This window comes from Octopus sinensis, linkage group LG1, assembly GCF_006345805.1.
Source record: "Octopus sinensis linkage group LG1, ASM634580v1, whole genome shotgun sequence".
NCBI classification, from domain to species: Eukaryota; Metazoa; Mollusca; class Cephalopoda; order Octopoda; family Octopodidae; genus Octopus; species Octopus sinensis.
Window position 1 is genome coordinate 165,703,488 of NC_042997.1, and position 17,720 is coordinate 165,721,207.

Genomic DNA, 17,720 nt, shown 5'->3' on the forward strand with positions numbered 1-17,720 from the left:
TCGTAGAAGGGGAGGCAACTCTTTCACTAAGGTTGTATAGTTATTTCCATCAGTAAAGAGGCTATATGTTCCCAGCTAGCATATCTGATGTGTTGTTTATCACTAAGTACAATAGTCGACGCGAAACCAAAGGTAACTTTCCTATCAGTTATATGCCGACCCCTCCACTTCGCATATCTTCCCAAACCGACTCCTCCCCTTCTTCAAACGAGCCTGCAACCTACGAGACCTCTTGGTCCACAGCTTCTTCCCTAATCCAACCTCCCAACCCGGCTCGTTCCCCTGCTCCCGCCCACGCTGTCGCACTTGCCTTTACCTCTCCAACACCGCCCTCCTCACAGGCACACATTATTGACCCTATCACTGACTCCTTCACCTACACCTAGCAACGTCATCTACTGCATCTCCTGCTCTCTCTGCCCTTCTCTATACATCGGTCAAACGGGACGCCGCTTGGTTGACCGGTTCGCGGAACACCTCTGAGACATCCGACTAGGCAACCACACCCCGGTCTTGCGCCATTTCCGCTCTACCGGTCACTCTTTACAACACCTGTCTGTGTTCGGATTGTCATTGCACAGGGGCCGTCCGGACTCCCGTCTTCGCCATGAGCAGAGATTAATCTTCTCTCTTCGTGGATGATGGTGTAGGTGCTAGGAAGTGGTCAGTGCTAGTGTGTGGGTGATGAGAAATGGTCAGTGTGAGTGTGTGCGGGCTAGTGTGATATGGTGTGCTGTGGTATGGTGGTGTGGTGGTGTGTGGTGTGGTGTGGTGGAGGCGAGAGTGGGGGTTATCATGGGTGGGGTCTAAGGAATTGTATTGGGATACTTGGGTTGGAATGTGTAGGAGTGGGGTTACAGAAGAGAACCAGTCATTTTTTATGACAATGCTCGACCTCACGTTTCAATAATGACGCTCCAGAAGTTGACGGAACTTGGCTACGAAGTTCTTCTCCACCTAGCTTATTCCCCAGACCGTTCTCCTACTCACTACCACTTTTTCAAGCACCTTTGATGGTTTCCTGCGAGAGAATGAGTTCAAAAACCAAACCGATGCTGAAAGTGCGTTTGAAGAGTTCATCAGCTCCAGAACTCCAAATTGTCATGTTACCAGAATAAACAAACTTGTAACTCATTGCAAAAATGTGTTGATTGTAATGGTACTTACTTAGATAAATAAAATTTCCGCATTGTTGAAATATATTGTGATGAATTTCATGTTTTAAAATGTTGCTTACTTTTTACTCAGCCTGATATATGTGTGTGTGTGTGTGTGTAGTATACATCCTGTTTTCTATGGATTCTGTTGGAGTGATTGACTTAAGTTACATATTATATATTCAAACGTGAATGAATATGTACTTTGTATGGTGGCTAAATTACGAAAGTATACAGAGTTATGTCCCTTGCATAACAATATAATAGTCTTGAATTCGCGTCTTACAATTATAGCATTGACAATAGTAGTATGATGTGAATTCGAAAACTTGTCCCAGTTAAAACCAAAAGCTCCTACTAATAATCCTACGCATCACCTCAAGGAGCCCCTTCAGTCTAAAGAGGGAATATCTCTGTTGTTGTCTGCCTTGATTGAAGTAGTAGCTGAATCTCCCTCAAATCACATCCAACAATATTAAAAAGAATGGTGGATAATGTAATACCAGCACATGAATAAACACTGAATGATCATAGCTGGAATATTTTTAATTATAGGACTACTCGATCAGGATTGACCTGGAGCTGAAACCCAGCAAGGCAACCCACACAAACCAACGAATGAGCTTCTGCGTTGTCATGTGCCTTGCTAGAAATCATAGTCAAATCCCAATCCAAAGCTAGAATGCCTTTATCAAGATGAAGCAACACAAGCAACAAATCTCTCACCTTTTAACTGTAGCTTTTTCTGTCTTTAGACTCCATTTTCTTGTTCCATATGAATAAAGGAATTTCGCTGTACTCATTCCTTTAAATTCATCTGCTGCCGTTGCCAATCTGTGAACTTCTCCAATCACCAACGAACTGTTTGATATCTCTTGTCTAGAGGTATATGGTAATTGTTGTCAAAGGATATGTGACTGTGCAGAACCTACTGTTCTGACATAAATATCACTCAAAAATTAAATATAACAATCTTTGTCACTGAGTGTGTAGCATCAGGTTTATAAAGAAATTACAACCAGATTATCTCATGTTCTGTCAAATTTTTAGCACAAGGCAAGCAATTTTGAGGAGAGTGGGGAGATGATTACATCGATTTGATTGCTATTTTATTTTACTGATCCCACAAAGATGAAAGACAGAATCGATTTCAGCAACATTTGAACTCCGAGCATAAAAAGCCATAAGAAGTGCTGCCCAGCATTTTGTCAAGCATGGTAATGATTCTGCCAGCTCACCGCCCTAACCAGTTTATATAATATTCAAAGAACAGAATTATTATAAATATAATTTACCATTTTTAAATGGTGTGCATAGTTTACACTCTGCTATTGCTCAATATGAACAACTATTCTTGGTTCTTGTATTCCTTTGCTGGCACAGAAAACACATTTTTATTATCTTAAACTCTTTTTGTATTATTACCAACATATTTCCATGGTCAACATTGACACTCCTATCATTCTTGATCACTCTATACCCAGCTTTTACCAAATTACCAGTCTCTGCTTTGGCAGGATTGTTTGCCCATTGACTAATGGACATTCCTCCAAATACTGCCCAATACTATACAATTTCTTGAACCCTTTAGCTCCACAATCCAGCTAACAATCAGTTAATATCCTTCACACAGGGCTCATCCAAAAGCTAAGCAGTTAACTGGATCAATGCTCTTGAGCATTACTTCACATCCCACACAAAAACCAAAGCCTCTCTCACCCCCAGCAATTTGGCCAAAGAACACAGTCCACATTTAGAGATATTCACCCACAACTGGGTAGCTTTTAGCCACTCACACAATTTCTGATCAATTATCACCTAAAAAGCAAAAAAATAACGTTGTGGACTTCATGCTCTTGCATCTGCCAAATCACAGTCAGTAATGCAAGTTCCTTTGCCAAGATCTCCATTACTTTTGTAGAATAATAATGGTAATGATATTATTGTATACAGTGCTCAGGTGCACCACAACTTGTCAAAAGTGCGTATAAAGCATATGCAGTAATGTACAAATGTTTGGAAAGTAAACAGTGTATGAGTCAGATACATGCTTGCGTGTGTATGGAAGGGAGAAAATCAGGTGTAGTGTTGACGAATCTCAGGAAGCATGGAAATTTGGAAGGATGCAGTGCTCCGACAACTAACAACTGATGCCGGCAGTTTGTTCCATACTTCAGCAACTCTTAGCGTGAAAAAATGTTTTCGAAAGTCATGGGAGCTGTGCTGTTTTCTGACTTAGTAAACATGTCCATGGGTGTTAGACAGGTGGAGTTTGAAAAGGTGCTCAGAGTTAGTTTGTAAGATGATTAATAATTTTATGGGTGTCTACCTAGTCAGTTGCCAGACGTCGGAGTTTCAATGTATCCATTCCCAGGGAAGTAAGGCATTCAGAATATGGCAAATGCCTGATGGAGGGTATTCTCTTGGTTGCACGTCGCTGAATGATTTCCAGACGATTACTGATTAACCAAGATGGCATTGTAAGTAGAACTACTAGAGAAATTTTTATCCTTAACAGCCCATTTTGCTTCTAAATTCTTTGTGCACATTAAATAGGATGCCTCTAAAATTTACCTTTACCGCTCTACAAGTGTGAAATGTTTCAAACTAATAAAGCTATCTATCTTTATTCTTTGTTTCAGTTCACTGGACAACATCCCTGCTTCAAGGGTTTTAGTCAGACAAATCACTTCCAGAACTTATGCTTTTCTTAGGTGTGGTACTTACTCTATTGGTCTATTTTGCTAAACTGCTAAGTTACAGGAACATAAACTCATTACAACATATGGTATCAAGACTGGAATACTTCCCCTACGTTTTGGTTGAGGCTATTGCTACACACAGGTATCCTAGACTGCATCGAAGGGAAAATACTCCAGTTAATTGGCAAAGATTTCCACCACATTACATCTGACCAAAAGATACTCTGGTACTGAAAAATCAAAATGACAACTTCATACATTGTGCAGCATGCAAATTTTCTGGATTCTCATTGGAATTATTTCTGGTTACAAACAAATGAATAAACAGCTTTCTTTTTTTGCAAACTTTGTCATCTTTGTCCAGCAGCAAAACCAATTTGTAATAGTTAACTCATTGAAGAAAATATTCTAGTAACATTTTTGATTTTTAAAACATATTTCTTGCCATTGCAAAACTTCGATTCTTTCTCTCTCTCTCTTCGCATTACCAAGATTTGAATGGAATCAGTTTTATTGAACACTGTAATGGAGCCATCTATTAAAAAGTGATGGGTTGAAAAACTAGTATCATCAATAAAAGTAGGAAATTTAAATATAGTAAATAATTTCAATGGTTTCATCAGAATTTATGTTTAAGATATATTTCAGCATGCTAAGAAATCTTTATTGATAACAATTATTATTATTATAAAATCGGAAGAAAAAAAATTTACATGAAAATAAATGTAAATATAACTTTAAGAATTTAACCAAGATAAATGTTACTAAATTATATATATATATACATATAAGTACAGAAATATATAATATATAAATCTTATCATTATAATTTATTTTTAGATTATTCAACTTGCAGTTAAAATTTTTCTTTAAAAATTTTGTGAAGATATTTTTCTAGGTTTCTTCCTTTTTTTTTTTTTTGCTTTGTTAAATAACTAAAAACTTGCATCATCAATCAAATCTATTCAAGTTTTTTCTGTTCTCTCCTCATTACTTTTTTTTTTCTTTTAATAGATGTGATGCTAAAGGCAAATTCCAAATAAAGTATATAATTAAAGCATCTCGTAGGAAAAAAATATATTGGTTCAGAAGAAAAACTCTTTAAATTACACTATGAAGAAATTAAAAACAAAAGAAAGAAAACTTAACAAGAAAACACATTTAAAACATTTTTACTAAATAAGCATTTTTGAAATAAAAACTTAACTGTTAAAAAAAAAAACATTAAATCTTGGTTTGGAAAAAGAAGTTTAAAGCAAAAACATAACAGTTAAATTAAGAAAATATTATTATCTATTAATATTATGTGCACATAATAAAGTTAATTTTTACATACATACCAGAATATATTTAAGATTATTTAAATAGTTCCATCATGTCTAAAGTAAGTAAATTTATATACTTATATTTTATTATTGTAAAAGTGATTGTAGTAAAGTTAACTATCAAAAATTATTAAGTAAAATAAATAAAAGCAATTATAAAACTTAAGAATTTGAATAAATTGTATTAATTAGGTTGCTAATTTTTTCTTGACTTTTATTTGGAATTGGACCAATTTGATATGAATGTGGGTTGAGGAGAGAGGAGCATCTTACTATAAATCAGAAACAAAGGAACAATCTAAAACTACAGCAAATTGCTTTAAAGAGCAAGACTATTTCATTGATTCTACATAGTTTGAAAAAAGTAACTAGGGAGCATTAACTTGTTGAAATTTAAATTATATTCAAATAAACGCGAACGACTTTTGTTTTGAAAAATAGAAAACAAGAACTAATCAAACAAACAGACAAGCTTTCTAATTTAACAAATTTATTGTGAAGAAACTCTTTTAGAAAAAAATCTTGTTTTTCTATTTTTATTTGAACATTTCCCATTTTTTGCCAAGTTAGTATGTCTAATGATAGCTTTAAATGATTTTAGATATTTACATACTTACAGAGCAATATTTTTTAATAATCAAATACTTTTTATACTGCAAACTACTCAAATAAAAGTAGCAGTGATAACTATTGAGAATTAGGTAACTTGAAGTAATAATAATAATAATCCTTTCTACTATAGACACAAGGCCTGAAATTTGGGGAAGGAGGATAGTCAATTACATCGACCCCAGTACTCAACTGGTACTTATTTTACATACCCCAAAAGGATGAAAAGGCAAAGTCGACCTCAGTGGAATTTGAACTTAGAATGTTAAAGGCAGATGAAATACTGCTAAGCATTTCATGTGATGTGCTAACAACTCTGCCAGCTCACTACCTTAATAATAATAATTGCCAAAGGAAATACTACTAAAATCTAGAGTTAAGTTTCAAGTTATGATAGTGTAAATAGTAACACTGAGCATCTTTACTTCTTAAGAAATGCTATAGAAATAACTTTATTTCTAGAATATTTTGTGTTCAACAGTGTTCCACTTCAAAACAGACAATATATATATATCCATATATATATATATGGATATATATATATATATATATATATGGATATATATATATATATATTGTTTCTAATATTAACTGTAATGCAAAAATAATTCTATAAAACTAACAACATGGGTGAAAACTTGTTTTAAACATATATTTTGAAGACAATCTGAGAGGCAGTACAATTCCACTTCTTAATATGGAATGAAAATTATATTTTCAGAAATATCATTATGGTCTGGAAGAGCCCTGTAAAATCAACAACTTAAAGGTTAGCTTCACACATGAAATTTAACGAAATATATCAAGAAATGAGTCCAAAATATTAATAAAATACATGCCTTGAAAATTTTATTTCAATAGCAAAAGATAATTTCAAGTAACCATGGAGTAACTAAGAGATAAATATTAGTAGTAAACTAATAAGAAAAGGCGCATTCATCTTCACAATCATCATCACTATCATACAATCAGATAAACACTAAAATTTTACTCAGCAATATGGTAATAGAAATACTTCTCAATCTAGTTCACCACGAAAGTGTAAAGAAGTCATCCAGTTCAGATGTTTAAAATGGCTAGGTTGTTTTTTTGTAGTTATATAAATGCTTCCATTTCTGAATTTCATTTGAATTCAAATTTTTTTCTTTTTAATTATTTTCAGTAGCATAATAATGTCTACAATTTCCCCTGGATTTGAACTTTACTGGCAATTGTTTCTTTAGATCAATGTCCATCTCCCCAAAAGCTTTTCAACAAATATGTATTAAAGAAAAAACAGTTTCCTTGAGTACTCAGTATGTAACATAAACACACATACACACACACACATGCTCACACACAAATATATTCACACTTATGCATGGTTCACATCTATATCAGTCAACTCATATGACTGAAATTTCTTGTGCCAACATAACAGCAGGGAATAACAGAACAAAAAACAAAAAAAAAGGACACTACAGTGACTATATAAGTGTGGTGAAAATTATGCATGTATACACACACATATTTTATATATATATATATATTATATATATATATATATGGATATATATATATATATTGTTTCTAATATTAACTGTAATGCAAAAATAATTCTATAAAACTAACAACATGGGTGAAAACTTGTTTTAAACATATATTTTGAAGACAATCTGAGAGGCAGTACAATTCCACTTCTTAATATGGAATGAAAATTATATTTTCAGAAATATCATTATGGTCTGGAAGAGCCCTGTAAAATCAACAACTTAAAGGTTAGCTTCACACATGAAATTTAACGAAATATATCAAGAAATGAGTCCAAAATATTAATAAAATACATGCCTTGAAAATTTTATTTCAATAGCAAAAGATAATTTCAAGTAACCATGGAGTAACTAAGAGATAAATATTAGTAGTAAACTAATAAGAAAAGGCGCATTCATCTTCACAATCATCATCACTATCATACAATCAGATAAACACTAAAATTTTACTCAGCAATATGGTAATAGAAATACTTCTCAATCTAGTTCACCACGAAAGTGTAAAGAAGTCATCCAGTTCAGATGTTTAAAATGGCTAGGTTGTTTTTTTGTAGTTATATAAATGCTTCCATTTCTGAATTTCATTTGAATTCAAATTTTTTTCTTTTTAATTATTTTCAGTAGCATAATAATGTCTACAATTTCCCCTGGATTTGAACTTTACTGGCAATTGTTTCTTTAGATCAATGTCCATCTCCCCAAAAGCTTTTCAACAAATATGTATTAAAGAAAAAACAGTTTCCTTGAGTACTCAGTATGTAACATAAACACACATACACACACACACATGCTCACACACAAATATATTCACACTTATGCATGGTTCACATCTATATCAGTCAACTCATATGACTGAAATTTCTTGTGCCAACATAACAGCAGGGAATAACAGAACAAAAAACAAAAAAAAAGGACACTACAGTGACTATATAAGTGTGGTGAAAATTATGCATGTATACACACACATATTTTATATATATATATATATATATATATATATATATATATATATAGAGAGAGAGAGAGAGAGGAGAGAGAGAGAGAGCAGGGTGTGTATGTATATATGCTGAATTGCTAAAAATATAAATATATCAAGAGACTATTCCTTTCTAATAAATTAAACAGTTTATGAAAACTCTTTAAATGATTTTGCTAATAAACAAACAAAAATTAAGAAGAAAACAAAGAAAAGTTTTTGGAAACCATCACCACTTAATAGTTAATAGCAATTAACCTTGATATAACCGGGAAGAAGTACACTAACATCAGACCCTTCGAAGAAGGCAGTCCTTAAAACATGTCAAAATTTAGTTACAGAATCACATTTAATGTCCAAAATGCATAACGAATATCATTTCCAGTAACAGATCACTCCTTATAGTACGTCTTAAAATTTCTTGATAATTACAGTCTTACTGAGTAGGAGCTGGAGGCTGGGTGTCTGGCGACTGGAAAAACAGAAAAAAAACAAAAATATAATTAATTAAAATGTTCAGTAAAATTATCATTGTTGTTATTATTCTGTGAGCTGGCAGAATTGTTAGTATGCTGGGTAGAAAGCATAGTGACATTTCTCTACATTCTGAGTTCAAATTCCACCATGGTCAAATATGCCTTTCCTTCTTTCAAGTTTGATAAAATAAGTACCAGTTGAGCACAGAGGTTGACATAATCAACTTACCCAATCCCCCGAACTTTCTGGCTTTGTGCCAAAATTTGAAACTATTATTATTATTAGGAAGGCAAGGTGAAATGCTTAAAAGTATTTTGCTTGTTGCTTTGCTCTGAGTTCAAATTCCACCAAGGTCAACTTTGCCTTTCATCCTTTCGGGGTCGATAAATTAAGTACTGGTAAAACACTGGGATCATTGTAATCGACTATTCCTTTCCCCAAAAATTTCAGGCTTCGTGCCTTTAGTAGAAAGCATTATTATTATTATCATTAGGTGGTGAGCTGGCAGAATTGTTAGGGCAATGGACAAAATGCTCAGTAGCATTTCTTCCAGCTTTTTACACTCTAAGATCAAATACTGCCAAAGCCAGTTTGGCTTTTTATCCTATAAAATGATGCTGTGATGCTTACATTCCTAGAGAACATTACTTCACTTAGCCCAAATAAATTCCCATCCAACATGCCAGCATAGAAAAACAAATCCACTTTTCCAAACTAGGAGAATTAATGGATTGAAATTCTTTTTAGAAAACTCAATAATTTGCATATCTTTGAAGCAAACATATTTATAATGGAAGTTCTTCTATTACTAACCAGTCAGCTACTGTTATTGTTTAACCCCAGCTCAGATCACCTCTGGTCTTATCTTATTTTTCAGACACACTGTCTCTAGGTACATTACAATGTGTCCTTCCTTTTGCAAGATGATGGAGTATGATTTGAAAATTTGGCTGCCATTTCAAACAAGCAAAGAAATCTTGTAGAAGTTCCCTTGTTATCACATTTTTTTTCTCTCATTTTTTTTTCTCTCCTTGTTTTTTCTGTGTCCCTTTCTGTAGAAGAGCATAGGCTCGAAACATGAAAGACTTTTTCTATTCCTGTGCATTATACTAATACATCTGTTTGTTTTGTACAGCACCTGTCTTCGTCTTTTGTTTTCTTCGTAAACTTTCCCTTGTTATCAGTTGTGTTGATTGAGATAAGCATAGTAACTACTCTTTAAGCACAACACAGTTGACTGCAGCAAAGTTAAATCCACAATCACAATATCTTTGAATCAACAGCTCAATATCTTAAATACACAATTCCATCATCATCACCATTATTCTAATGTCCACCTAGACATGCTCGCATAGATCAGACTAAACATGAAACGTTGAGGTAGATTTTCTACAGCTAGATGCCCTTCTTGTCACCAACCCATACCTGTTTCCATGTAAGGTAATATTCAGCTCATGGCCTGATATGTTTTACAGAAGACTAGAAATGGACACGACTGTCAGGCACTGTCAAAGCAAGGAGATGGTAACACACACACACACACACGACAGGCTTCTTTCAGTTTCCATCTGCCAAATCCACTTGCAAAGCTTTGGTCAGTCTAGTGCAACAGTAGCAGACACATGCCCAAGGTGCCACACAGTGGAACTGAACCCAAAACCATGTGGTTGGGAAGCAAACTTCTTACCACTTAGTCACACTTTTTGTTATTTTTTGACAGATAAATGGTTCTTAATTTCAACTTTGTTGACTGAGGCAAGTTCAGTTTTATGTCATCTGTGCAGAAGACCTAAACAGGTTTCCTATCAGTGTTCCTATTTCACTAAATTAAAACCAAGATGGTGAGAATAGAAGAACACTGAGTAGAAAGAAGTTTAAACAAACTACAAATATTATTTTCTGAGTAAAATATAAAACTTTATTTGCATTATCTTACCAAACTGTAAAAAATTGTTTTCTGAGAGATGACATCAGCACAAAAAAATCAGTTGGGTAAATATTTAAAAAAAAATTTACATGAAATACTTTTAATGTGAGGTAAACATAACTTTACCTAGACTAAATAATTTAAATTATTTTACAAAACACAGGAGACAGCTGTTGATATTTTACATCCAGAGTACTTGCCAAAGTAGTGCTGTGAATTTTACAAAATAATTGTACTGAGATTATGCTCAGGTTGACATATAAAACTACTATTGTTTAGAGAATAAATTACTTGTGATCATATTGAGCTAAGTGTTTGATGCTCCTTACATTAAATTTGTTTCCTATACATAACAATAGCTACACTTAGAATTCATCTCAACCACATTAAATTTCTTAAATGTACTGGTCATACATTGACCCATCAAATTTTAAAATCTGAACTCTACACTGAGTTATAAACCAGCCTGCTGCTAATCATCCTCAGGCAAAGTATAATTGTTTTACATTTTGGCACAATTTTAGTGGGAGGGAGTTAGTTTATTACATCAAGCCCAGCACTTGAAAGGTACTTTATTTTATCAACCCCAAAAGGATAAAAGTTAAAGTTGTCCTCAATGGGATTTGAACCTAGAATGTAAAGAAGCAAAAGAAAAGCTGCTGAGAATTTTAGCCTATGTACTTATAAGTCCACCAGTTTGTCATTTTCCTCTGGAAGGAGTATGATGCAATTCAAATATTTCCTGGCACCAGAAAATACAGCTTCAAGATAATAAATACCTCTACTACCGTTTTACTTTCTATACAGCCAAACACATTGTGTAGTGTCAAAATCCAGTCAACTAAATGTGATATAACTGTTATATTGAATTTTTAATTGTAGGGAAACATTTGATCTACTACCTCTGAGTAATGTTAACTGGGATTATTTAGTAGACCAAGGGCAGGTAAATCGTAATAATTAAGAAATTTCCAGCTATAAAAATTTCTTATTCAACAATTGATAAATATAGATCGCAATTATTCTTTTATTTTATCAGTAAATGTTGGACAAAATACTTGTAGTATCTAATTATATCCTTCACATTTAGATTTCAAATCCTGCTGAGGCTGACTTTACTTTCTATTCTTCCAAGGAGTCATTCAAATAAGAACCAGTTACAAAGTTCAAGGCCAATACAAACAACTACACTCTCCACAAAAATAAAATTACTATTTTTGTAATATGCAATTAATCATGTGCCAAGTGCAAGAAGAAAAACCATTGTTTTTCTAAACAAAATATACCTTTCTAGTATTAACCCCTCAGCCATGAATTATATTAATTAAGTCAAGTACATCGATTGAGTCAAGTACGTCAACATCAAAATTGAGTCAAGTACATCAAATATCAAAAAATCAAATGGAAATTGTAGTTGTGAAACCTGTGCCGGTGGCAAGTAAAAAGCACCAAGAGATCGTGGCTGTTGCCAGCCTCGCCTGGCACCTGTGCCAGTGGAACGTAAAAAGCACCCACTACACTCATGGAGTGGTAGGCATTAGGAAGGGCATCCAGCTGTAGAAACACTGCCAGATCAGACTGGAGCCTGGTGCAGCCTCCTGGCTTCTCAGACCCCGGTCAAACCGTCCAACCCATGCTAGCATGGAAAACGGACGTTAAACGATGATGATGATGGTGGTTTCAGACTTTGAGCTGCTTTCATGCTGGGGCAATGCTTTCAAGGTCTCTTAGTCAATTATATTGATCCCAATACTAATATTAGTCTGGTACTTGTTACATCATTTTATATTTATCAAATGGCTTAATTACCTTTTGATGTAAGGCAATGCAGTCTGATGTACAGATTTACACTGGTACACACATTAATGATGGGCAACCACAAAGTTTCCATCAACCAAACTCTACTCACCAGGTAGTGGTCAAGCTGAGACTACAGTAGAACTTGCACAATGTGTCATGCATTAGGATTGAAACTAGAACCATGGTTATGAAGTGATCTTAACTAATATTGTTATGTTAGCATGTTTAGAAAATTTAATTTCCATGGTTGACTAAGATCTCTTGCATAATAATTGTATAGAACATAATGCAGATAAATCAAAATGTATCATTAATGTCTTGTACATTAACCATTCAACACCTACATCAGTTTTAGAAAAAGATATTTATGATCAATGTGTTGTGATTAGGGTTTGGTAGACTAAAATTGTGCTGAAGCCCTGTGTGTGTGTGTGGTGTGTGTGTGTGTGTGTGTGTGTGTATGTATGTGTGTGTGTGTGTGTATCCACATTCATGTTTTCCATAATTTGAAGCTGCATTCAATTTTGTCAAGAAGCATAACTTAGCAATTTGATAAATAGTGACCAATAAAATATGTACCAGACTGAAATAAGTATTGAGGATCACTATGATAGTCTAATAAAACCTTGAAGGTGGTACCCCAAGATGAAGACAGTCCAATGACTGAAACCAATAAAATAATGCAATATATACTCACATCTGATCTCCGGTCAGACTTCATACTAGATGTGTTCCGAAGACTTGCAGGACGCAGCAGAAATAGTGCTGTAGCAATAACAATCCATCCCAAAGTAATGAACATCATACTACTAAAATCACCATCAGGTCCCTCAGGTAAGCTTGGCACTAAACAAAGAAAAAAAAGTTAACATTTTAAAAGGGATAAGTTCATAATGACAGAAATTTCTGTATAGATTAGCATAAGTTAAATCTATCATTTTCAGTTACTTTTATCTGATGATCCCAACTTGAAAACCCAGTCAAGCTTATTCATTACCACTGTGACTGTGGTGTGCCATTAAGGTTTTACATTACTATCAAATGCATGTCATACAGAAAGTGTACCCCACCTCTCTCTCTCTTTACACCTCTTACACTCAGTATTAATTGAAAATACTATCATCATCATCATTTAACGACCATTTTCCATGCTAGCATGGGTTGGACGGTTCAACTGGGGTCTGGGAAGCCAGAAGGCTGCACCAGGCCGAGTCTGATCTGGCAGTGTTTCTACAGCTGGATGCCCTTCCTAACGCCAACCACTCCATGAGTGTAGTGGGTGCTTTTTACGTGCCACCTGCACAGGTGCCAGACAAGGCTGGCAAACAGCCACGATTGGATGGTGCTTTTTACGTGCCACCTGCACAGGTGCCAGACGAGGCTGGCAACGGCCACAATCGGATGGTGCTTTTTATGTGCCACCGGCACAGAGGCCAGTTGGGGCGGCACTGGCAACGATCACATTCGGATGGTTCTCTTACGTGCCACCGGCACTGGTATCACAGCTACAATTTCCATTATCATCATCATCATCATCATCATTTAACGTCCGCTTTCCATGCTAGCATGGGTTGGACGGTTCAACTGGGGTCTGGGGAGCCCGAAAGCTGCACCAGTCCAGTCAGATCTGGCAGTGTTTCTACAGCTGGATGCCCTTCCTAACGCCAACCACTCCGAGAGTGTAGTGGGTGATTTTATGTGCCACCGACACAGGTGCCAGACGAGGCTGGCAAACGGCCACGCTCGGATGGTGTTTTTTTATGTGCCACCGACACAGGTGCCAGACGAGGCTGGCAGACGGCCACGCTCGGATGGTGTTTTTATGTGCCACCGACACAGGTGCCAGATGAGGCTGGCAAACGGCCACGATCGGATGGTGTTTGTTACGTGCCCACAGCACGGAGCCCAGTCGATGCGGTACTGGCTACGGCCACGTTCGGATGGTTTCCTTGTGTGCCACGTGCCACCGGCACTGGTACCACAAAGATACAAATTCCATTGATGTTCATCTATTTGGATTTGTTTTGATTTTCACTTGCCTCAACAGGTCTTCACAAGTGTCACAAGAAGGAAGGTAAGCACAGGTGGACTGACTACGTCCCAGGTAAGGGCCACGGGTTATGGCCTGACTAGTCTTGCCGGGTCTTCGGAATGTGTTTTTATGTGCCACCGACATAGGTGCCAGATGAGGCTGGCGAACGGCCACGATCGGATGGTGTTTGTTACGTGCCCACAGCACGGAGGCCATTCGATGCGGTACTGGCTACGGCCACGTTTGGATGGTTTTCTTTTGTGCCACAAAGATACAAATTCCATTAATGTTCATCTATTTTGATTTGTTTTGATTTGATTTTATTTGATGTTGATTTTCACTTGCCTCAACAGGTCTTCACAAGTGTCACAAGAAGGAAGGTATGCACAGGTGGACTGACTACGTCCCAGGTAGGGGCCACAGGTTATGGCCTGACTAGTCTGGCGAACGGCCACGATCGGATGGTGTTTGTTACGTGCCCACAGCACGGAAGCCAGTCGATGCGGAACTGGCTACGGCCACGTTCGGATGGTTTCCTTGTGTGCCACCGGCACTGGTACCACAAAGATACAGATTCCATTGATGTTCATCTATTTTGATTTGTTTTGATTTTCACTTGCCTCAACAGGTCTTCACAAGTGTCACAAGAAGGAAGGTATGCACAGGTGGACTGACTATGTCCCAGGTAGGGGCCATGGGTTATGGCCTGACTAGTCTTGCCGGGTCTTCGGATGGTGTTTTTATGTGCCACCGACACAGGTGCTAGATGAGGCTGGCGAACGACCATGATCGGATGGTGTTTGTTACATGCCCACAGCATGGAAGCCAGTCGATGCGGAACTGGCTACGGCCACTTTCGGATGGTTTTCTTGTGTGCCACCGGCACTGGTACCACAAAGATACAAATTCCATTGATGTTCATCTATTTTGATTTGTTTTGATTTGATTTTGATTTTCACTTGCCTCAACAGGCCTTCACAAGTATCACAAGGAGGACGGTATGCACAGGTGGACTGACTACGTCCCAGGTAGGGGCCATGGGTTATGGCCTGACTAGTCTTGCCGGGTCTTTGGATGGTGTTGATGATATTAATTAATGACAATGAACTTCGATGTCAGTTTTGATGTGTGAGTGTCTAATTGTTTAACTGAACAACTTGCAGTACAGAATGACTGGGAATTTCAGAGACTCATATCCCAAATGCAATTCTCAGAAGCAGTATGCTAAACAAAGCTGGAACTTTGAACTACATATATAGTCCATCCAACAGGCTTCTACATCCTGTCTTTTAACTCAGATTCATCCACAAGATTTAGGTCAACTCAAGGCTACTGTAAAAGACATTTGCTCAAAAGGCCATGCAGTAAGATGCTCAAAAGGCCATGCATTAAGATGCACAATTGCAAAGTGAACGTTACCACATGACCATATCTGGCACCACTACTATCATATATTGTTGATACAGAAATGACCTTTAGCAGTCTCATCAAATTCAGATTAACACAAAAGGGAATTAGTAAAACAGTGCATTGCCAAACAGAAATAGTTATGACAAAAGTAGAGAGCTAATAAAATGACTATTTAAGTATTTAAGTTATGTTTCTCCTGTTACTAGCGTCACCTTACTGGCACCTGTGGTTACTAGCATTGCCTTACTGGCACCTGTGCCGGTGGCACGTGTAAAAAGATTTGAGCGAGGTCGTTGCCAGTACCGCCTGACTGGCCCCGTGCTGGTGGCACGTAAAAAGCACCCACTACACTCACGGAGTGGTTGGCGTTAGGAAAGGCATCGAGCAGTAGAAACTCTGCCAGATCAAGATTAGAGCCTGGTGAGGCCATCTGGTTCACCAGTCCTCAGTCAAAATCGTCCAACCTATGCTAGCATGGAAAACGGACATTAAATGATGATGATGATGATCAGAATATCTGTAGAAGACAAATGCAAATATTAGTCTTGGTAAAAAGGTTTTTCCATAAACTGTCACTAAAATGTTTATACTGCTACATAAGTAATGACTTGTATGTAAAGTATTATCAGGCATTCATGGAAAAAGAGTGCAAACATCTGTTGAATGAAAAAAATAATTGAATTTGATGCAAATGGTTAGGCTCAGGAAGCCTTGATTAAGTAGAGCTATGTTCAAAGGCTAACCAGCTGTGACCAGCATGTCTTTTAGGTAAATGCAAAACTACGAAGGTCATGAGTTATATCCTCCTCCTCTGATTGATAAACGTTTTGTATCTTTATTGTTTAAGAAGTTACTTTTTTAAAGCTTTCTCATTATTGTTATTTATTTACATCTAAAGCAAGAGTATAGCTGTCTCTATCTACATTATTCATTTCTTTATTATTGTACAGCTGTTAGGAAAAATAAGGCAAAATTGGTAAACGAGAGACAAGTACTAGTTAGCTGACAAATTATCCTATAGATCAGCGGTTCCCAATGTTTTTGTACACGTGACCCCTTACCCAAAAGCTTGAAACCTGCGCAACCCCATAGTATAAGCAGCCCTTGATTTACATTTTAATTAATTAATATTATCCCAAGACACTTCTAGCAAGGCTACGCGACCCCCCAGGGGGGGGGGTGCGGAAACCACCAATTGGGAACCCCTGCTATAGATGGTGAGAAAAAACATAAATCTGGAGGAGAAAATAGTTTCATAGAATTTAGGTATGTCATAGGTACACAGAGGCTAACTGAGATTCAGCTAGGACTGCCAAATAGGGGAGTTGGATTATAGTATTTTTCAGAGATACGTATTTTTTTATTTTCAATTTAGGCTACCAGCTACTTTAAAACTTTGTATTTAAAAAAAAAAAAAGAATCCTATTAAATATCAAATTAAGTTTCTATGAGAATGAGATGAGCTGCAAGGAAAGGAATGTAGCGTCAACAGTCAAGGGGTCTGACTGGGATAGGAAGGGTCATCCTCTTTCAGCTTGGGGAACTCACCATAAACAGACGTCAGTGGAGCAAGCTAGCAGGATTGGTAGTAGCAGCTGCTTACATTAGGTGCGATGTGTAAGGCGCAGCTGGATGGCCAACACACAGAAGGTAAGTGAACCATATCTTATTTCCCTGCATTACAGTTCCCTCATACAACAAGCACTCATGTATAAATATATTTCTCCATTGTTGTTGTTCCCCTTCCACAAAATGGCAGTGAAGATAAGGATCAGC

At 36.5% G+C, this 17,720-nt stretch overlaps 1 protein-coding gene across 3 annotated transcripts in view; it reads right to left on the minus strand.

The window, feature by feature from the left end:
- Positions 1-7,602: 7,602 nt before the first annotated feature.
- LOC115215815 (small integral membrane protein 14) overlaps positions 7,603-17,720 on the minus strand; it is a 43,167-nt gene continuing 33,049 nt past the window's right edge. For all 3 annotated transcript variants that reach the window (XM_029785127.2, XM_029785136.2, XM_029785144.2), the window contains exons 4-5: positions 13,200-13,348; positions 7,603-8,770 (exon numbers count right to left, since the gene is read on the minus strand). In XM_029785127.2, the coding sequence (XP_029640987.1) occupies positions 8,735-8,770; positions 13,200-13,348 (185 nt within the window). In that variant the 3' untranslated portion in view covers positions 7,603-8,734. The remainder of the gene's footprint in view (positions 8,771-13,199; positions 13,349-17,720) is intronic.